Source organism: Macaca fascicularis, chromosome 1, assembly GCF_037993035.2.
Source record: "Macaca fascicularis isolate 582-1 chromosome 1, T2T-MFA8v1.1".
NCBI classification, from domain to species: domain Eukaryota; kingdom Metazoa; phylum Chordata; class Mammalia; order Primates; family Cercopithecidae; genus Macaca; species Macaca fascicularis.
This window is the reverse complement of record NC_088375.1, coordinates 63,760,827-63,783,130: the sequence shown is the minus strand read 5'-3', so window position 1 is coordinate 63,783,130 and position 22,304 is coordinate 63,760,827. Positions and strand designations below refer to the sequence as shown.

General features: G+C 51.2%; 1 protein-coding gene across 3 annotated transcripts in view; it reads left to right on the top strand.

The window, feature by feature from the left end:
• The window catches only part of SLC26A9 (solute carrier family 26 member 9), a 30,393-nt gene that overhangs the window by 5,551 nt on the left and 2,538 nt on the right, over positions 1 to 22,304 (top strand). Inside the window, exons 2-20 of one of the 3 annotated variants that reach the window (XM_045395936.3) lie at positions 2,053 to 2,195; positions 4,793 to 4,932; positions 5,062 to 5,172; positions 5,839 to 6,014; positions 7,830 to 7,994; positions 8,528 to 8,680; positions 8,975 to 9,057; positions 9,833 to 9,980; positions 10,275 to 10,388; positions 10,593 to 10,670; positions 11,251 to 11,346; positions 13,388 to 13,494; positions 14,273 to 14,342; positions 14,459 to 14,551; positions 14,691 to 14,804; positions 16,045 to 16,326; positions 17,658 to 17,712; positions 18,877 to 19,022; positions 20,510 to 20,581. In XM_045395936.3, the coding sequence (XP_045251871.2) occupies positions 2,071 to 2,195; positions 4,793 to 4,932; positions 5,062 to 5,172; positions 5,839 to 6,014; positions 7,830 to 7,994; positions 8,528 to 8,680; positions 8,975 to 9,057; positions 9,833 to 9,980; positions 10,275 to 10,388; positions 10,593 to 10,670; positions 11,251 to 11,346; positions 13,388 to 13,494; positions 14,273 to 14,342; positions 14,459 to 14,551; positions 14,691 to 14,804; positions 16,045 to 16,326; positions 17,658 to 17,712; positions 18,877 to 19,022; positions 20,510 to 20,581 (2,328 nt within the window). In that variant the 5' untranslated portion in view covers positions 2,053 to 2,070. Of the gene's footprint in view, positions 1 to 2,052; positions 2,196 to 4,792; positions 4,933 to 5,061; positions 5,173 to 5,838; positions 6,015 to 7,829; positions 7,995 to 8,527; positions 8,681 to 8,974; positions 9,058 to 9,832; positions 9,981 to 10,274; positions 10,389 to 10,592; positions 10,671 to 11,250; positions 11,347 to 13,387; positions 13,495 to 14,272; positions 14,343 to 14,458; positions 14,552 to 14,690; positions 14,805 to 16,044; positions 16,327 to 17,657; positions 17,713 to 18,876; positions 19,023 to 20,509; positions 20,582 to 22,304 lie in introns of those variants that run through there. The other 2 variants (XR_010585152.2, XR_012432311.1) reach the window with 2 other exon arrangements.

The window sequence follows — 22,304 nt, the reverse complement described above, 5'->3', positions numbered from 1 at the left end:
TTTTTTTTTTTTTGCAGGTGGTCTGTTTAGTGGCCTGGGCTAGACTCCCCAAACCATAAGTCTTTTTCTGAAGCAAGGTCTGGAGCTCGGGTTCCTATGGGGGGCGGTCATGCTCCCCACTCGTTGTGCCCCCCAGGCAAACCACCTGGACAACCAGACCCATGCAGACTCTGGAACAGGTGGAGAGGAAGAGCCAGATCACCCCGCCTTATGGGTCGGTGAAGGGCCGGAAGCCTCTGAATAGTCTCTGCTAGGAGGTAGAAACACCCTCCCATCTTAATCATAGTAATCATCGCCACTACCATTTACTGGGTGCCTATAAAAGGCCAGCCTCCTCATACACATGATCTCACTTAATCCTCATAGCAACTGCCTGCGACTGTTATTATCCCCATTTACAGATGAAGAAACTGAATCTTTGAACCCAGGTCATCTGGCTCTCAAACTTGTGCTGTTTTCCTTAAGCCACCCTGTCTCTAATTTCTCCCACTAAAATGTCTCACATGCCATTGCCCTTACTCATTTCTGTCCATGTCTCCTCCAAAACACCATTTATCAATTCACTCAACAAGCATTTGTTGAGTACACTAAGGGCCAGGCGAGGGGCTGGGCACAGGCGCTGGGGGTAGGTTCATTCTTCCACCTCCCCTTCTGCTGGGTATCACCTGTGGGGTCTTGCTGGGCATCCCACCCTCACTTGTAGCTCACAGTGGACCTCGGGACCCCAAGACCAAATGAATAGAATGCACCAGCCCAACCTTCACCAACGAGCACAATCTTATTCACAATAGAAACTCACATTTGCATCACACTTTACATTTTACACAACCCTTTCTTATCCATTAACTCATTTGATCTTCACAACAACCCTGTGAGATACGTCTGTTACCCCCACTTTATGGATACAGAATCTGAGGTTCAAAAAATAATGTTGCCCATTCTACCTCTTCAATAAAAGCAGGACTAACCCAGGCTCCTGGACCCTTCCACAAAAGGCATTAGGCAACCTGCTCCCCTCTGACAACCTCCCCTCTCACCCAGGCTCTCCTCTGGAAAGTTGGGGGTATCTCCAGCCCCCATGTAGTTACTCATTTTCAACCCCATCTCAAATCTTTTGCCAAACTGGCCACAGCCACCCCACAATCCCCACCTCCCAGATACAAATCCTCACTCTAAGCCTGCCCCATCTCTTTCTTCTCTGTCCTTTCTCTGTGGTCCTCTGAGCGACTTCTCCCAGCTCTGGGAGGTAGAGGGGAGGTGGGAGGCCCAGTAATTGGAAGAGGGAGGGGGAAAGGTTCCTACAGGGAACTCCTCAGGGGCCCTGGCACTCAGCTCTGCCCAACTCAGCTCCTGGAACGTCGGCGAGGTTGCGCAAAAGTGAGGAGGAGAGGAGCGGCAGTACAAAAGGGTGGGGGAAAGGTTAGGCACAGGAAGCCGTGGGAGAGAGCCGGCAGGTGGACCATCCTGGTTTCCCCACACACACCATTGTCCCCCTGGGAAACCTGTTGGTGAAGTTCTAGGTGTCTTATCCAAGAAGGGTCCTCCTGAGGTCATCTCAGCTATCCCCTTGCCTCCAGGCAAGTTGTTTTCTGTTTCTTCCAAACTGACTGGTTGAATGGTAGGAACCTTTCTGCCAGGGAAACTGAGGTCTGGGGAGGGAGTATGGCTTGTGGGGACACCAGAGGTCAGGGGAGAGTAGGGTCCACATGCTGAATCAAGTGGGGACTCCTGCCCTCGTACTTCTACCTCCCCTTTGCCTGGTGCTCGGTGGGAGTGATGGTGACGTCACAGGTGTGGAGTCCCAGCCATGTACTGAGCGCCAAGCAAAACAGCCAGGGCGAGTGTATGCATCATCAGTGCCTGGGAAGGAAGGCCACTGCAAGAAGGGAGTCTGACGGAAAAACTTGACAGAGGGAAGGGAGGCACCTTGCTTTATCGGGGCGGGGAAGGCCAGAATAAAACTCGGCTGCTGCGAGGACCAGAGAGAGAAGGCCTGGGCTGGCACTGGAGAGGGATGTTCCCTCACTCTCCCCTCCTTTGCTTCTCCCAAAGCTTGTAAATGCCCCAGATATGAGCCAGCCCAGGCCCCGCTACGTGGTAGACAGAGCCGCATACTCTCTCACCCTCTTCGACGATGAGTTTGAGAAGAAGGACCGGACATACCCAGTGGGAGAGAAACTTCGCAATACCTTCAGGTAACTGGTCCAGAACCCAAACTCCTGCCTCCTCTGCTCCCCACCAAAATCCTTTCTGCACCAGGACACAGCTTCTGCACCAGTATCCCTAAGATGGGGTTAAGGGAAGCCCTGGGGAAGCGAGGTTCTGAATGATGAATTTAAGATCCTACAACCTCATCTGTACTGAGACCCCCAGGGAGGATGGGGAGCAGGAGCAAGAACCATCTAGAAGGGTTATAGGGCATCCCCAAAACCCTGCATGGCATCTCCCATATTCTCAATCCACCCGAGTCTCTCTGGGTTTGTTAAGGCACGGTAGATGAGCATGTTACATTATGAAGGGGTGGGGAGCATCAGAGCCCTTAATCCACACCCTGCTCCCTCCTTACAAAAAATACCTGAAGTTACCATCACCCCAAGCCCTTTGTCCTTTCCCTCCCGGATGTTCCTTCCTCCACTTGGTCCAGAGAATGCCAAAAGGAGGCCCTAAATTTCTGGACTTTCCTGAGGGGACCTACCAGGGTGTAGTCCTACCAGCGCCCAGGCTCTTTCCATTCTTAGCTCCCTGGAAATGCGATGGTGGGTATGAAACCTTGTCCATAAGGAGGTGCTACACAAGGTGATCCATACCCACACCCCAGGAGGCTGGGGCTGCGAACGTCACCCTCCCCCTTCCCAGACTCCTGGCAGACCTCCTCCGGCCTAGCTATAGGCCGGCTCACTCTCCCTCACTCCCCTGGGGAGACGGCTGATTCAGTTACCTGGATTGAGGTCACTGGTAATGGCTGAAGTGGAGACGCAGGTGGAACTGGTTCAGGCCAGGGGAATCACCCACTTGAGTTTTTACTAAAAGCTCCAGCCCAACCCTGTTTCTCTTGGGAGGCTCCATTTCTGCCCAGTTAGTCTGTCCTCACAGCTGTGCTCCTCAGACAGGCGGTCTCTGCCAGTCTCTGTGCCCAAAGACTTTAGGGCACAGAGTCCGAGGATGAGAAGATCTGCTAAAAGATTGGATAATGAAAGCTGTAAAGGGATATAGCAAACTAACAATTCCCATGATGCTGGCATAAGAGCCTTGAACAGTGTCTGGCATAGAGAAGGTGCACCAATAAATATTTGTTTCATGAATGAATGAATGAATGTCTAGAAAGCTAATCCCTCTCAGCCTCTGTGTCCAGCTCTTCTTTCAAGCTTCAGATTGCTTTGCCCAACATACAGCAGACTTGCAAGTAAGGTTGGGCATGGACTTGCCCTCAAATGAGTTGCTTTTCTTTCCCTAGCCAGCTCTCTATTCATAAGTCCGGCTTTCTCTGCCACAAGCAGACCTGATGGAGCCCCTGCAGGGCTGGTTCTCTCTTCGAGCAACGCTTTAGAGTTGCATTAAGCAATTTATGCCCCATCTACCTCCCCTTCCAGCATCCCAGGAATGGCAGAGGCACCCATGAGCCCCAGAAGGGACAGGGGGTAAGATACTGATGATGATGCTGTTTCATGGAGTGTTAGTTGGAAAAGAAAATCTGCCCAGACTTTCCAAGGTACAAAGCATTGTCTTTGTTGGTTTCAGTCTTGGGTGACATCCAGGGGACCAAGTGTCAGGGAATCTATTGTTGAACAACAGCAAAGAGCAGGAATTGGTGCTGGGCAGGAAAAGAAGCCTCATCAGAGCAGGCCAGTGAGTCACCAGATGGGCCGTAAGTATTCGAGTTCCCTCAACTGGGAGAAGGAAAGCAAATGCCCCTCACCCACTTCCAGTCATCAATCCACCGGCTGTCACCCTTGAGTTTGTAAGCCCTTGTTCCTACCGCTCCTGGGTTTCTATGAAAGGACCTTGAGGTGTTCGACAAACAGGGAAGGAATCAACTCTCCCCACCCTGCGTTGACCAGCGAATTAATCCCTCCTCTGCTGCCCAGTGAATTCACAGGAGAAAGAACTCCGGTATTGGAGTTACCACACATACAGGATAGTGAGTCAGCAGAGTTCACCCTGCAGGAACAATAGAGCCTTCCTTTTCAAGGAAGTTCTAAGAAAAATGGCAGCAGGCAGACCCCACTCAGAGGTATTCACTCATTCATTTATTCAACAAATATTTACTAAGCGCCCCTGTGCAAGACTCAAGGTGTACAAAGATGAACAGGAGAGCTAGACTTTTGCCATGCGTGGTGGGGTTTGCTGCCTAGTGGGAGAGACAGACAAAAAGCAAGGAATGCACACACAGGATGCACACACAGCAGCAAGAGCCAAGGTACAGGTACCCAGGCCTGGAATCAGACAGACAGCACTCGGAGGAGCCTTTCCCAGAGAAAAGCCATCTGAGCCAGGAGACGGAACTGATACCTCCGAAGACTGAGCCACCACAACACTCATACCTTTAAGCCAAGTCTTGTAAACTCCCCAGGTAAGGAGCTGGCAGTCAGAAGACCTCCAGCTAATGCCCAGGGCAAGTTGACGAGCTCTTAAGAAAAAGTTCCTGCCTTTTCTTCTCAGTATCCCTGGCACACAGTTCAGTGAATTTTGAATGAACCAATGAATGAAATGAGCAGGATATGATAATCCCTCTCCAACATGGAATGTCCAAGCCATGCAGAGCCAACTGGAAATTTTCCCCTTTCCCCTCCAGATGTTCCTCAGCCAAGATCAAAGCTGTGGTGTTTGGGCTGCTGCCTGTGCTCTCCTGGCTCCCCAAGTACAAGATTAAAGACTACATCGTTCCCGACCTGCTTGGTGGACTCAGCGGGGGATCCATCCAGGTCCCACAAGGTGAAGGGGCCCCTTAGCCAGGCCTGGATTGCCACTTCCCCAACCATTCCTCTCCATCCCCACTCCATCCGTCTGTGATCCCCATAAGTCAGTCGTGCTGCTGAGCTTCAATCTCGTTGTCCTCTGCAGGCATGGCATTTGCTCTGCTGGCCAACCTTCCTGCAGTCAATGGCCTCTACTCCTCCTTCTTCCCCCTCCTGACCTACTTCTTCCTGGGGGGAGTGCACCAGATGGTGCCAGGTAAGGCCTCTCCCCTCTGGGCAGGCAGGATGACCCAGACCACAAGGATGGGAGGTGTGGCAAAGGGGGCTCGGGAGACTTTCCACCTGCATTCTCCTAGAATTGTTGTCGTCAGTCCTAGGGGAATGGTCGCTGTGAATGTCAGTCCCAGGTCCTCGGTGACCTTGGGGAAACCACTGAGCCTCTTTGAGTTCAGTTAGCATTACCTGTTCCATCTTCCCCCCAGGAATGAGAGGAAGGCTTGGCAGAATAAGATATACCATATGCTATACCATGCTTAAACAGATGTGAGAAATCACCATCTAACTCCCTGGCTGGTCCCAGCCGGCCACTACAGGGACATTTGTACTTCTCTGGTGCTAAGTGAGATGGAGAAAAGCCTGGTCACAAGTGCTGGTTTCTGGTTCAGGCTTTGCTTATATTTCTTATTTCTGAGTTCATTTCTTCACGCGTCTGATAAGACAATATTGACCGTTGAGGTGAAAGCACCTTGAAAAGCATAGATCATGGTTAGAGTGAGTGGTTGTTTTTATTATGATGGAGAAGAGCCTTGGAGGTGCAGGGACCCATCCCCCTGGGGGTCGGGAAGCGTTTCTGGGCCCCTTTCTGGTTTCCATGGGTGTGGTCCAAACCTCTGATTTTTGCTGGCTGGGTGGGGCACCACAGGTACCTTTGCCGTTATCAGCATCCTGGTGGGTAACATCTGTCTGCAGCTGGCCCCAGAGTCGAAATTCCAGGTCTTCAACAATGCCACCAATGAGAGCTATGTGGACACAGCAGCCATGGAGGCAGAGAGGCTGCACGTGTCAGCTACGCTAGCCTGCCTCACTGCCATCATCCAGGTGAGGGGGCAGCCCCCAACCCTGCTAGGAAGGCATCAGACCACCCTGCCCCTGCCTCAAAGCCTTAGCTTTGATGCTAAATCTGATTTAGGGGGCTGAGCGTGGAGGCTCATACCTATAATCCCAGCACTTTGGGAGGCTGAGGTGGGCGGATCACTTGAGGTCAGGAGTTTGAGACCAGCTTGACCAACATGATGAAACCCCATCTCTACTAAATATACAAAAATAAGCCAGGCTTGGTGATGTGCGCCTGTAATCCCAGGTACTCAGGAGGCTGAGGCAGAAGAACCACTTGAATCCGGGAGGCAGAGGTTGCAGTGAGCTGAGATCACGCCACTGCACTTCAGCCTGGGTGACAGAGCGAGACTCCATCTCAAAAAAAAAAAAAAAAAATCCAATTTAGGGCTCTACCTTCTCCTTCCTCCCCATCCCAGGGCTAAAGTGAACCTTGAAAATTAACAGTGTCTCCTACCTGCATCTAGCAGGACCATACAAAAAAACAACAGCTGCACCTGGTAAAACTGTCCTGAGCTTTAAAACTGTCTAAAAGACTCACCGCCTCTCTCCATTATCCCGTGGAGAAACCCAACTCTCTGCCAGCGCAGTCTTGCAGACTGCTACTTTTCTCTAACATCCCTCACCCTGCTCCAGCCTCCTCTGCTCCAAGCCACAGCAGCAGTTGCACAACATAAATTGAGCTTCCACAAAGGGTTGCAAAGGATTCTGCTAGGTTTTATGAAGGGAAGCACCGCATGACAGAATGCAAGAGCAAAACGCAGTCCCAGAGAGCACCTTTCCATTCACTCATTCATTCAGTTTTTTGCCAAGAACTAGGCTAAACCCTGGGATACAAAGATAAGTAAGAAAGAGGTCCAATTCACAAGCTGCTCACAGCGCAGCAGAGGAAAGAGCCATGTCAACAGATAAATTTGTATGCAGTGAGATAAGCAGCAAAGTAGAGCTATGTACAAAGAACTGTAGGAACACAGAGCAGAGAGTCACGGAGGACCTCAAAGAGGAGGTGACACTCCACCTGTCTTAAAGGATGAAGCTAACCAGGAACAAGATATACAGAGGATGGTCCAGGCAGAGGGAACAGTGCCTAAAAACACTGAGGCCTGAGAGAGTGTGATCTGCCCAGGGAAAGCAAGGAGGTTGGTGTGGCTGGAGGGTAGAGGGCCCCAGAAGAGGATGGAAAAGTAGGCAGGAGCCAGACAATGAAATCTGGGGTCTGTCCTCTAAACAGCGGCTTTGGGTCTGATTAGCAGTTTATAAGGACCATTTCGGCTACACAGAGAATGAAGAGTGGGAGGTGGATTAGAATCAAGGCAGGGAACCTGCTGGGAGACTCCGCAGAGGCCCAGGCGGGAGTAATGCAGGCCAAGACCACGTAGAGAAAGAGATGGGGCTGGACTTGAAAAGAACATTTTACCAGAAGCTTGGTGATAGATTGGATGTGGGAGGTAAGGGAGGATGACTCTCAAGTTTTTGGTTGGGCAACCAGGTTAATGATGGTGTCATTTACTGAGAGAGAAAACACTGGGGGAGGACCAGACTTATTTTACAGATAAGGAAGCCAAAGCCAGAGATGTGATGTAACAAAAAGGCCCATGCTCTAAAGGAACTGAAGGTCTAATGGCAGGCATGTAAAGCACAGTGAAGGGCAGGTGAAGGTCACAGATGGCCCATTTCCCTCAAGCTACTGCTATCCTAGGACTGCACGGAGCTCCAGACCTAGGTGTGGGTGGGGCGGGTTGTTGGAACTGCTGAACCACATGGGTCTTCCCCCACCAACCACCTTTTTCCTCCTCTCAGATAGGCCTGGGCTTCATGCAGTTTGGCTTTGTGGCCATCTACCTCTCCGAATCCTTCATCCGGGGCTTCATGACGGCCGCTGGCCTACAGATCCTGATTTCAGTGCTCAAGTACATCTTCGGACTGACCATTCCCTCCTACACAGGCCCGGGGTCCATCGTCTTTGTGAGTCTGGGGATGCACCCCTGCCAACGGGGCAAGGCTCCAGCAGACACACGAGGAGGCTGTACTGTTTTAAGAAGTTGTGAGCTCCTCATTGCAAGGGCTGGCTTAGCTGTTGTTCAGCGAGGATTCTGAGGGGGTTTCTGTCTTGGGAGGGTCAAAGTCATGACCTTGAGGTTCTTGGTAGTTAATCCCTGCAGAAAAGAGCTGTATTCTCTCCACCAGTTCCCCATTCTATGGCCTCAACCCCTCCCTGCCTGGAAAGTCCTTCCTTATGTCTAATCTCCATCCTTCCTTCTTTAGCTCAAAGTCTTCTAAAGAAAAAGAAAGCATTCCTTTTCTAGCACGAGTTCCCCATGTGCCTTTTGGGAGAGGGCGGTGGATGAGGGGACAGTGTTCCTGATCTGGGTTTTAATTCTGTCTTGGTGTGCCTCCATTAGCTTTGATGGCATCCCTTCCCTGGGTCAGACACCTAAAGGTGGGGTAGTATGGGAAGAAGGGGTGGGAGCCTGTGAGCATGATGCTCTTTCCCCCAGACCTTCATTGACATTTGCAAAAACCTCCCCCACACCAACATCGCCTCGCTCATCTTCGCCCTCATCAGCGGTGTCTTCCTGGTGCTGGTGAAGGAGCTCAATGCTCGCTACATGCACAAGATCCGCTTCCCCATCCCTACAGAGATGATTGTGGTAAGGACCGTGTCCAGAGCTGGGGTGTTGGGGGGCCAGGCTGTGAGACGAGGAAGCCGCTACCCTTCCTCACCCCATCCCCCCCACTGGCAGCCAGTGGGACAGGAAGTCAGATGTGAATCCATCCCATCCGCCATATGTGGCGTTTCCTCTCTTTCTACTGCTCTAATAATTCCCCCTAACGAGGCAGGGGAGTGGGATTCAGGGTCCCCAGAGAAAAGGGAGACTTGAGAGAGACCCCTGCCCTGGCCCCAACTTAGGGCTAATTCCCATTCTCCACTCTGGGGTTTGCAGGTGGTGGTGGCAACAGCTATCTCCGGGGGCTGTAAGATGCCCAAAAAGTATCACATGCAGATCGTGGGAGAAATCCAACGCGGGTGAGTCCAGGTGGCCAGAGGCCTGGCCCACCCGCACCACATGCCCCACTCAGGCCTGAGCTCGGAGAGGGAGACAAGATGAACTCTGTGAAAGTGCTGTCGAAACTGTATGACACTGGCCATGTCTGAATTCTTACTATTACTGTTTCCTGAGAAGGGCCACACAACCAGCCAATGTAGGCTATTTTATGAAAAATGAGTCTTAACTGCCACACTCCCCTTATAAATCTCATTCAACTGATGCTGTTAAACAAAGCCTCTCTGATCAGCCCCTTGCTGGCTCTTTGCCTTGCTCTAATGCATTGGTTCTTTGTCCATGCAGAAAGGGAGCTATTAGGTTCAACCAGATTCATGAAGCATCCACTCGGTGCCAGGCACCATGCTGGGCCCTGGGAAGAGAAGGGCGATGCTTGTCCTGCAGGGTTGGAGCAGGCACGGGAGGGAAGGCCACACAGCACCAAAGGTCTAGGGGTCTGTGGACTCATGAGCGTGCAGGGTTCAGAATCTGAGAGTTAACAAACGAGGCCCTACCACATACTGGCCCAGGGACTTTGGGCAAGTTGGTTCTCTAAGCCTCAGTTTCCTCCTTTGTAAAACAGGAGTGATGGTCCCTACCCTATGGGGTGGTGCTGAGGATTCAGACTGCATGGGATAACTTAGGCAAAGATTCCAGCACACCATGGGGGCATGGCTGGTCCTTGTGGGCTGGTGAAGGACTTGGCTGCCCTCCCTACTCACACCCTTGGGCTCTGCCTCCTTCCGGGCTCCTCAGCAGGTTCCCCACCCCGGTGTCACCTGTGGTCTCGCAGTGGAAGGACATGATAGGCACAGCCTTCTCCCTAGCCATCGTGGGCTATGTCATCAACCTGGCTATGGGCCGGACCCTGGCCAACAAGCACGGCTATGACGTGGATTCGAACCAGGTAGCTCCGGCCACCCCTGGCAGGACTGGGCAGGATGGGTCAACTCAGGCCTGGCATGAGGTATCTTGGGTGGGGTGCTCACTGTGCTGAGGTGAGGCAGGCTGCCTTGAGTGTGGGGGATAGGGGGTCCTCTGACCCCAAGAGGCTGACGTCCTCTTGACTGGGAATGTGTGACTTTATAGCCACAGGGTCACTCTCAGGTCCTAGGCCCACAATCCAGCTTGCATGCCTGACTGCACTTGGTCCCTGTGCCCCCCAGCCCCACACTGGCTTCTAATCCTGTCCCCTCGACAGGAGATGATCGCCCTGGGCTGCAGCAACTTCTTTGGCTCCTTCTTTAAAATTCATGTCATTTGCTGTGCGCTTTCCGTCACTCTGGCTGTGGATGGAGCTGGAGGAAAATCCCAGGTGAGCCTTGTTCTAGGGGAGTGGTGGGGAGGTGGTAACAGAACGGTTGCCCCAGAGAAGCCTGGGCACTGCAAGCTAGGCCAGCTCTTCTCCAACCCCCTTCTTCCCTTCTTAGTCTCCACTCCACCAAAGCCATGGATTGGAAATAAATCAAGAGCAAAGAATTCACACCTATCCTCTATCCCCAACTCTTTCTCGGAATAGGTGGCAAGCCTGTGTGTGTCTCTGGTGGTGATGATCACCATGCTGGTCCTGGGGACCTATCTGTATCCTCTCCCCAAGGTAAGAGCCCAACCATCGAGCAGAGGACAGCGAGAGACTCCAGTAAGAACAATCCCTGAGAGTTGTGTGGCACTTTACAGACTACAAAGTGCCACCGTTGTCATACTTAGTCTCAACCACAATCTGTGAGGTAGACAATGCAGGTTTTATCCTCCCCATTTTGTAGGTGAAGGAAACTGAGTCTGAAAGTCTAAGTAACCTTGTCCATAGTGAGGCAGCTCACAGTGCAGGGCTGGTCCCAAACTCCAGCTTTCTGGCCTCAGAGTCTAATCCCTAGGCAGCATTTGCACCTACCCATGAGTACCGGGCTCTCATATAGCCCAGCTAGGAGGGCTCTAGGCATGTGTCATTTAGGGATGAGGGGAGAGAGATAGGGCAAGGATGGAGCCAGGAAGGACCCCATGGCTCTAACGCCAGCACTTTCCACACCTAAGGGCGAATGCAGCGATTTGGGGGATCAGCCAGGGGAGGTGTTCCAGAACTCCATCTCTGTCCTGCCAGGCTTCAGGGTCGGGTATGCGCAGGAGGGCAAAAAGAAGGGGAAACCCTGGGCGCCTGGAGCAATGTTCTGCTTCTCTAGTCTGTGCTAGGAGCCCTGATCGCTGTCAATCTCAAGAACTCCCTCAAGCAACTCACTGACCCCTACTACCTGTGGAGGAAGAGCAAGTTGGACTGTGTAAGTATCGGGCAGCCTCTGGGTACCGGCCATGCCCCTGCCCTCTCCTCCAACCCCACAGCCCTGTCAGTTAGCCCTGTCCTAACAATGAACTCTCTAGTCTGCTGCTTCCTAATTAGCATAGCTGAGTGGTTAAAAGTCCAAGTTTCGAAGTGAAACATCCTATGTTCAAACCCTCACTCAGCCATCTGCTGGCTCCGTGGCCAATAGCAAGCCCCCTAACCTTTCTGAGTCTTGGCGTCTTAATCGGGGAAATGGTTATTTTGTACTCTCTGCCTCCCAGGGTTTTCTATGAAGAAGAAGCAAGGTAATACAAGTAAACATGTTGTCTACATCGTATTTTATACTCAACAAAACTTATCTATGACTACTTTATGACATATAGCTCCAAAAAAGCAAAAGGAAATAGTTTAAAAAAAAAAAAAAACAAACCTAGAACATAAAGCCAGAGGACCAAAACCTTCAGGAAGTTACTAGACTTCCCTGGGGTTCTATTTCCTCATCTGTAAATGGGGGTGAGACTCATGCAGTCACGGTTGCGTCAAACGCTGGTTCCGAGGATTAAATGAGATCACAGTGGGAAAACACCACACGGGCACAAACATTCTGCAAACATGACTTATTGTTATGATTAGTCACACACTCCACCGCATCTTCCTCTGGGCATAGTCACGAAGACCAGTGTACATTGACGACACTGCATTCTCTCCATTTTAAGCCCCATCATAACCTATGGGAGAGGATTTACTAACCTTTCTTAACGATGATGAAACCAAGGCTCAGAATGGTTAAGTAAATCATCAGAGGTAGGAAGTGGTAGAGTCTGGATTAAAACTCCAAGTCTTGGACTCCAGACCTCCAGGCTGTACTGTCTCATAGGGAAGGGAGGCTCACCCATCGAAGGCAGGGAAGAAAATCCTTAAAGCCAGAGAAGTGAGTGGCTCATCTGTGGTCACCGAGGGAGAGAGAGTGATGAGGACAGGGAGAAAAATTATACCTCAGTTCCCAGCCCAAGGATCTGCTTTGACCACAGCCCAACAAGCTCCTGCTATGGCAGTGTTTCCTTAGGTTCATATGGCGGCTTGTGTTTCCATTTGATCTTCACAGCAATTCTCTACAGGAATCTGGGCAGATTTATTTCCTTTAGAGGAATTTGTGGGTCTTAAAATCTACAGGGGGCAACTATCAAAACTTCACCCAATGTTGGCCCCCACCCACACACAACGAGGCCCCCAGTCAATCAGAAAGCACTGCTGAGCTCCTGCCAGGGTCCACGCAGCTTGCTATTAGACAGAGAGAGGGAACTCACATTTATTGATCACCCACTGAGCATCCATCACTAGGCCAGGACCGTCACTTTCCTTAACATTTGAATCCTTTCATAAGGTAGGCGTTATTATTCTCCTTTTGTTTCACATAGCCATTAAAGAACAAAACTTTGGGCAGGGTGCAGTGACTTACACCTGTGATCTAGCACTTTAGGAGGCTGAGGCAGGAGAATTGCTTGAGGTAAGGAATTCAAGGTCAGCTTGGGCAGCATAGCAAGAGCCATCTCTAGAAAAATAAAAAGTTAGCTGGGTGTGGTGGCACGTGGCTATAGTCCTAACTACTCAGGAAGGTAAGGCCGGAGCACAACTTGGGTTCACGAGTTTGAGGCTGCAGTGAGCTGATCTTGCCACTGCACTATAGCCTGAGCAACAGAGAAAGACCCTCTGACTCCAAAAACAAACAAACACACACGTTTTGAACCCAAGCAGATCTGACCCCAGCTGCATGCTCTTATAGATGCTGCCTCCCTGTGTGCTGGGGCTTCTGTTAAAAACACAGACAAGATTAGGCAACCACAGTCAATCTAAGGGAAACAGGAAAGTGTAACTGAAGCACAAATAACATAAAATAATGCAAAAACGCAATTTAAAAAAAAAGAGAAGAGAGGCTCTGAGGTTTTACTAGCAGAGAATGGCCTTGGCTAATCCAGGAAGACTTCCTGAAAGAGGTCGTGTTTTCCCCAGGTCTGCTTTTGACATCTCTCTTTTTACAGTGCATCTGGGTAGTGAGCTTCCTCTCCTCCTTCTTCCTCAGCCTGCCCTATGGTGTGGCAGTGGGTGTCGCCTTCTCCGTCCTGGTCGTGGTCTTCCAGACTCAGTTGTAAGTAATAGCTTCCGCCCTCCCAGCCCCATAGTCGGGTCCCTGGGCCAGCCCTCGGAAGGCTACCATGCCACGGCCTGGCTTAGTCCACTGTACTTTCCACCTCTGGGCCTGACACGGGAGTTGCTGCCAGGCCCAAGGAGAGCTCAACCCAGCCAGGACTGTGGGCACAGGCTGGGCTGTTTGACTTCCCATATCCTGAAAAACCTAGAGGAAGCCAGCATAGTCTTGCTGGGGATGGCTGGGGAGAAGGTGGTGGCAGAGAAAGGAGGGCAAGAGCAGGTAGTGAGATTCAACATCCTTCCAAAGACACTGCCAGAACCCCAAACCAAATGGGACCCCACCCCAGGAGAGTGCCAGCGTAGAAGACAGAAGCTGTGTTCTACACACTGGGAGTATCACAGAGAAAGGGTCCTGGCCAAGGCAGGGAGGATGCTGAATGTTGGGGGAATCTATCTTCTCTTCTTGAGAACTCAGAACAAGGAAGTGATGACTTCAGGGCAACTGAACCTTGTCACCTTGTGTGCTCCCACCACTTCACTTCCCTGCCCTCTGGTCTGGAAGCTATGTCAAGGGCCTGCCTGTCATCCTCCTAGTTATAGGAGGCCACAGGCCACCAGACATATGTCTCCAGTGCAGAAAGACAGACACAGCAAGTCTGGGGGTGAGGACAGGACCCCATCCTACCTTGGCTCTGCCCCGGCTCCAGCAGGAGCACCCTTCCGGGCCCATGGGCCATGAACATTCTCTTATGTTTTTCTCTTCCTTCTTCATCCAGTCGAAATGGCTATGCGCTGGCCCAGGTCATGGACACAGACATTTATGTGAATCCCAAGACCTACAATAGGGTAGGTGATTCAAGCTTATGACCTCTTTCTTTTACTCTGCACCACCCCAAGAAGAGGTTGTTTTTTTAAGCCAATAAAGACATTTCTGCAACTTGAGCTCAGTCTCCCTGTCACAGGCCCAGGATATCCAGGGGATTAAAATCATCACTTACTGCTCCCCTCTCTACTTTGCCAACTCAGAGATCTTCAGGCAAAAGGTCATTGCCAAGGTAAGGCTCAGTGCCTGGGGAACGGAGGCTCTGGACAGAGAGTGGCCAGAAGATGGAAGCAAAAGGGTGGTGGGAGCTGAAAACAGGTCACTCCCATAGAGGATGGAGGTCAAGATTGCTATTGGCTCTCTCCCTACAGACAGGCATGGACCCCCAGAAAGTATTACTAGCCAAGCAAAAATACCTCAAGAAGCAGGAGAAGCGGAGAATGAGGCCCACACAACAGAGGAGGTCTCTATTCATGAAAACCAAGGTGAACAGAGGCCAGAAGCAGCCCCCGTGCCCTGCTCCCCTGCCCATTCTGATATTGCCTCCTGTTATTCATGGTACCCCGGGGACCCCACTTCCCACCCTGACAGGCAAAGACAGAAAGTCTCTGGGAACACTGCCTGGTGGCCGCTGGGCACTTTTCTTCTTCTTTTTTTTCCCTTTTATTTTTTACAGACGGAGTTTTGCTCTTGTCACACAGGCTTGAGTGCAATGGCGTGATCTCGGCTCACTGCAACCTCCACCTCTGGGTTTCAAGCAATTCTCCTGCCTTAGCCTCCCAAGTAGCTGGGATTACAGGTGCCACCACGCCCGGCTAATTTTTGTATTTTTGGTAGAGACGGGGTTTCACCATGTTGGCCAGGGTGGTGTCAAACTCCTGACCTCAGGTGATTCACCTACCTCAGTCTCCCAAAGTGCTGGGATTACAGGCCTGAGCCACTGCACCCAGCCTGGGCATTTTTCTTCTTGGATGAGGTGCTACCATCTCCCAGGGAAGCCACTGAACCCCCACGGCCCTTCTCCATTTTCTGGCTCAGATAGGATATGGCCCATGGACTTTTGAACAATCCAGAGGGGGAGCAGCAGTGAATTTCCTGGGGAACCTAGGCAGCCCAGGGCTAGCAAGGCCTGGGGAGTGGGGGGCATGGGAGTAATCCTTGTAATCCCAGCACTTTGGGTGGCCGAGGTGGGTGAATCACTTGAGGTCAGGAGTTTGAGACCAACCTGCCCAACATGGCAAAACCCTGTCTCTACTAAAAATACACAAAAATTAGCCAGGCGTGGTGGTGGGCACTGTAATCCCAGTTATTCGGGAGGCTGAGGCACGAGAATCACTTGAACCCGGGAGGCAGAGGTTGCAGTGAGCTGAGATAGTGCCACTGCACTCCAGCCTGGGCAACAGAGGGAGACTCTGTCTTAAGAAATAAAGGAGCTCAGTGTCCCCGGAGGGGCTTTCTCCCGGACAGGGTGGGCTGAGGCTTCAGTGCCTCTCTTGGCTGGGTCCTCTCACTTTGTCTGGGTTGTAGGATACCAAGTTTGCAGGCCCTGCCCAAGAAGGGGCTTTGGGAGAGGCCTCTCTGGTGGAGCTTTCGGGGTCTGTGTTCACCATCACCGAGGAGAGTTATTCCCCTCCACCTACACCCTCCATGCCCCTGCTTCAGCCACAGCAAGGTCTGGCTCAGTCTGGTGGTCCCTGACTCTGCCCACCATCTCCACCCCTCCAGACTGTCTCCCTGCAGGAGCTGCAGCAGGACTTTGAGAACGCGTCCCCCACTGACCCCAACAACAACCAGACGCAGGCTAACGGCACCAGTGTGTCCTACATCACCTTCAGCCCTGACAGCTCCTCAGCTGCCCAGAGTGAGCCACCGGCCTCTGCTGAGGCCCCCGGCGAGCCCAGTGACACTCTGGCCAGTGTCCCGCCCTTCGTCACCTTCCACACCCTCATCCTGGACATGAGTGGAGTCAGCTTTGTGGACTTGATGGGCATCAAGACCCTGGCCAAGGTGAGCTCTCGGGGGCAGCAAGCACTACCTGCTCCACCCCCTCTGCTCTGCTCTCCACATTCCCTTTCCTGGGAGCCCTCATTTCAGGAAGCTGAGGGAGGAAGCTCACCACGGAGGCTAAAGGCTCCTAGGGATCCCTCCTTTCCCCAGACGCTACCAGGATGGGACATTCTCCACAAAGCAGGCCCAGACGGCCCGTGACAATGACTGGCTAGAGAGGTCTACCAGAGCTTCAGGCTCCCATGCTCCCAACGCCCCCAGCAGTGACCATCCCAAGTCCCTCTCAGCCACCAGGAACCCACCCAGGGTCTCTGAATAGGGTTCAGTTTGGCACCTGGTTCATGATCTGCTGCCCTTGTCCCTCATTCACTGGCCAGCCTAGGAGAGAGGAAGAAATAACACCAGCACCCCACACCATTAGGCCAAACAGACAGCCCACGGGACACCTTGAATGAATGTATCTATCTGATAACTTTCCAGCAGCCACCACCAATGGCAGGAGTCAGCAAACCTCAGAGCTGGCTCAGATAGAGGCAAGCCAGGGGAACAATGGGCACAAAGAGTGTTCGGACTGATGTCACCATCAACCAGGCTCAGGGCAGGCCCCATACCCAGCCTTGGGCCTCAGCTGGCTTCCTTAGCCGGGATCTGGAGTCCAGGCCAGCCTTGGCTGAAGCTCTTGATTCCCTGAGCCTCTGTCCTCCCCTCCAGCTTCTGTCTGAAGCCACAAAGGAATCTGGGAATCTAAGCTACTGCAAGAAAAGATCAGCTGGGCGTGGTGGCTCACGCCTGTAATCCCAGCACTTTGGGAGGTCAAGGCAGGTGGATCACAAGGTCAGGAGTTCGAGAGCAGCCTGGCCAACATGGTGAAACCCCATCTCTACTAAAAATACAAATATTATCCAGGTGTGGTGGCAGGTGCCTGTAGTCCCAGCTACTCCGGAGGCTGAGGCAGAAAATTGCTTGAAGCCAGGAGGTGGAGGTTGCAGTGAGCCGAGATCGCGCCACTGCACTCCAGCTTGGGTGACAGAGAGAAACTCTATCTCAAAAGGAAAAAAAAGAAAAGATCTAGCCCCACAAGAAGGGGCCATGGTGACTTTAAGTGCCTGCCACATTGGCAAAACTCCATTTCCGCCCCCCTTCCCAGAGGAGCCATCAGCCAGCACTCCAGGGAGAAGCGGTGTGCTTTGCTGCTATTTTCGTCTTTGGCTGCTGGGCTCTCGGGGTTGCTTATTTGTTTGGCTTCCCCTCTGAAGTACGTTTCGTGAATCACTTTTGAGACCCACTCAGAACATTCCTTTCCTTTTGCCTCCCTACCCCAACACTTCTAGCTGAGCTCCACCTATGGGAAGATTGGCGTGAAGGTCTTCTTGGTGAACATCCACGGTAAGACAAAGAGAACATTTAGGGACTGAAAGGCTGGCAAGGAGTGTGGGGTAGGAACAGTTGGTGGGGTCTGAATAGTGAGGAGCTTGGAAATGAGAGCACCCAGATATCCTCCCCAAGCTGCTGCCTGCTCATAAGAGCTTCAGGTACAAGTCCAAAGAGACTGATCAGATTGTATAAACATCCTAGGGGCCTTAGTGACAGAATGAGGGTAAGGGGGTCATGGAGTTACAAAAGGACAGCTAGGATTCTAATCTACTCCATAACTAATTTGCCATGTATCCTTGGCTGAGTCACTTTATCTATCAAGGGATCTATCTCTACCTATGTAAAACAAGAGGGCTGACTAGATGGATTTGAGGATCCTCTCCCAATCAAAAACTCTGTGAATCTATATAGGCATAGAGCACACCCAGGGAACGTATAAATATGCAGTTTTGTAGGCACACAGCCTCCAAAGGGTGCATATACACAGCCTCAAGGATGTGGCCACAGAGCAACAGACATTTACATTACTAGCATGTATGCAAACTGCAGAGATGTGGGAGCAAGTGCACACAGACACACAGGAGAATGTGAAGGGGCACATACATACACCCCCAGCTCCCTGCACTGGGTCAGACCCCCTCCAGCAGGGCTGCAGGTCCCAAGCTCCACATGGCCATGCTCAGGGAGAGAATCTGCAGTGGCAATGACCTGCTATGATATGCTCTGGAGTAAGAAGCAGTGGATTCTCCCCAACCTCACTGGACACCCCCTCAAGAAACCATCTCTAGGATTAAGAGTAATGGTTCTGCCACACATTGGAAGTTGCTGGAAAGGTCTGGGAAAACAAGAGGAAGGATGGGTCCTTGGGGGATAGAACTGGCAACGGCCTCCTCAAGGATGGCTTAGGCTTTTCCACTTGAATCACCACAAAGTACTGACTCCCTAAATCAAACTGCTTCCTTCTGCCCTGGGTTGAACGTTCAGCATCCTCAAGTTCATGTCGCCCTCTGCTGTCCAGAGCTGATATTGCACTGCCAATGCCATGGCCCTCAGATACAGCAAGAGCTCAGACCTCAGGCCTCTCCCATCCCTGCTCTGGTCTCACCATCTTCCCCACCCCCAGCTCCAATCCACAATGGCTGTTATCTTTCTGAAGGTGATCTTTTCTCCTTCTAGCCCAGGTGTACAATGACATTAGCCATGGAGGCGTCTTTGAGGATGGGAGTCTAGAATGCAAGCACGTCTTTCCCAGCATACACGATGCAGTCCTCTTTGCCCAGGCAAATGCCAGAGATGTGACTCCAGGACACAATTTCCAAGGGGTAAGGTCCTTGCATCTGGGGAATCCTAGGCTCCAAGGCACTGAAATAGCAGGACCAAGACGTATTAGAAAGAACACAAGAGAAGGTTTAAGTTCCAATATCAAGTCTGCCATTTCAGTTTTCTGAATCTCAGTTTCCTTATCTGTAGAAGGAGCACCATCAACTAACATTACCTACCTCTCTGCATTTTTCTTTTGTTTTGTTTTAGGGTTAAATGATAATTACATCTTTTGTGTCACTTGAAAGTGCTTTGCGTATTGTAAAAATTCTTTATCAATATAAATTTTCTGGTTGCACAAACACCCAAAGCGTAGAAGAGCAGGCCCACTCTGCTGGCATCGTTCCCTGCCTCCTCCACATCTCTTTCTAATGGGGGCTTTGGGGAAGGAAGGGGAGGGGAGTAAGCCTACCCATTTTAACTTACCAGAGCTTAGAGATTTCAGGCTGATGAGGGATGAAGAGATTGGGTCTGAGTTTTATCTCAGCTTTTCGACATTTAATTTAGCTCAGTAAGTGACATACAAATGGGATACAAATAACAGCATCTAAAACTCCAGAAGGCTGAGGAGTCAGAAAAAGCCCACGCCCTTGGGGTCCCTGCCTAGGTATCCCCAGTCGTCTCTCAGCCTTCAGGGTCCCCTCCCAGCTCAGCTCCTGCCCTTGGCCTCCCAAGACTCTGTTTGTGCCCTAGCCCTGGATAAAAACCTTCCCCGCCCTCTGTGGGTCATAAGAAAGGCTTTTCTGGCCCTAGAGCAACGATTTGCTCTTTGCCTTAAGAGACTGATGAAGGTGAAACCATCTGTTCTAAGTGCTGAAAGACTGCCCAGGAACACACCGGGCGCTGGCTCCTGCCCTCCATGCCTAGAGGGAAACCCTGGGGGAACAACGGGCTTTCCTGCTTTGTGAACTTGTCCGCAGAGCAAAGAGGGAGATTCGGGAGGAAACTGCAGTATTTGCTAGTGCCCTAATCATGTTCAGCTACTCTCGTTGATATGTATACTTTATTAGTTATAGACATAAATAATTTATATTTTGTATAACATTACTTACATATTATAGACTACATTCACAGATACAAATCACACACATAAACACACACCTTTTCAACAGCGTGGTGACGGACAAAGCAAGCAAAGTGAGGCTGGTTATCAGACTTTAACAGATTAGAAAACAGATTCCCAAGAGGACAGGAATTCCCCAAGGTCAGGCAGCTAGCCGGTAGCTTTTCTAAGCTGGGTAAAACCTTCCCTGCCTCTAACAGCCCACAAGGGAGAGAAGACCGTGATACACACCTGTCTGGTATAAAGAGGAAGACCACAGCTGTGATGTTTTTGTGAGGCAGGTGAGGGAAGGGGCAAGAGGATGAGTCATGTGTCAGGAAGCAGCATCCAACCAGAGCCAGCCACCTGTCCCTTTTCCTGCCACCATGCACCAACTTTGCTGTTCAGTCACTGAAGCTCATTCTGCACCGACTTCCTCCCTTCCAGGCTCCAGGGGACCCTGAACTCTCCTTGTACGACTCAGAGGAGGACATCCCCAGCTACTGGGACTTAGAGCAGGTGAGCTGAGGGACGGGGCTGTGAGGGTGGGAGCAGGGTGAGGAGGGGAAGGATGGGGTCGCTGTCAAATACAAGGTGTTCACTCGGCTGTCTCACCTCCAGCCAGAGCAGTCACATTCAAGGCCACAAAGATTTGTGGTCATCTTTGTTTCTTTTCTTTTCTTTTTTTTTTTTTTTTTTTTTTTTTTTTTTGAGACAAAGTCTTACTCTCTCACCCAGACTGGAGTGCAGTGGCATGATCTCGATTCACTGCAACCTCTGCCTCCCGGGTTCTAGCAGTTCTCCTGCCTCAGCCTCCTGAGTAGCTGGGACTTCAGGCCTGTGCCCAGCTAATTTTCGTATTTTTAGTAGAGACAGGGTTTCACCATGTTGGCCGGGCTGGTCTCGAACTTCCGATCTCAAGCGATCTGCCTGTCTCGGTCTCCTAAGTGCCTGGATTACAGGCATAAGCCACTATGCCTGGCCTTTGCTTTCATTCTTCTCAATCCCTGAAAGGCATCGTGGGGAGAGGGTGAGTCACTGGACCAAGTCCTAGAGAACTAGTATCTATTCTTACTCTCCAACACATCATTCATGTGACCTTGGGCAAGCCACGTACACCCTGGGCCCTAGTTTTTATCATCTGTGAAGTTAGGGAAACATAGGTAATACCTGTCCCATCCACCACACCAGATTGGCAGGGCAGTCACTTGTTCTTTCACTAATTCAGCAGGTATTTATAGTGTACCTACTGTTTGCCTGATGCAGTTCAGGATGGACAAACAGCAGTGAGCAAAACAAAGGCCTGTGCCTTTTAGAAACGTATGTTCTAGTAGAATAAATGAATTCTAGGTCTAAAAATAAATTATTATTGCATGTGGACAGGGCTTAAGAACTAAAAGACATGTGGCTGGGTGGAATGGTTTACACCTGTAATCCCAGCACCTTGGGAGGCTGAGGCGGGTGGATCACCTGAGGTCAGGAGTTTGAGACCAGCCTGGCCAACATGGCAAAACCCTGTCTCTACTAAAAATACAAAAATTAGCCAGGTGTGATGGTGCATGCCTGTAGTCCCAGCTACTCAGGAGTCTGAGGCATGAGAATCACTTGAACCTGGGAGGCAGAGGTTGCAGTGAGCTGAGATCATGCCACTGCGCTCCAGCCTGGGTGACAAAGTGAGACTGTCTCAAAGACAAACAAACAAAACAAAACCTAAAAGGTCTGTGGATATGAGGGATCACCATCCCCACAGGGCCCCTGGATTAACACCACCCCACCAACACCCTGAATTAAAAGAAACCAGATAACTAGGTTTGGAGAAATCTGGCTTTGGGTCTATGAGAAATAGTGTCTCTCTTTGTGCTTCTTCCCATTCTTTTTGACATTGAGCTCCGTGGTGCTCTGAATCCATCTCTCACAGTGCTGATGGCAGGTGGGACAGATTAGAAAATAGAGCTTGAGCCACAGAGATTTGGCAGACTGATTTCTGTGCCCTCTTGGAATCTCCAGCACATTCCGAAAAGCCTGGAGAGGACCAAAATAGCTTATCAAAGTGAGAAAGGACTTTAGAGCTTGTCTACTGCCAACCCTTGTTTTACCCAATGAGGAAAGTGAAGCTAAAAGGGGGCGAGGGACACGTGGAAGGTCACACAGCACACGGGAGGCAATTCACATGTAGATTTCTGCACCTGCTCCTGCCACGCTGGACTGGTTCACCTCCTAGGATGACCCTGCCTCTCCCCTG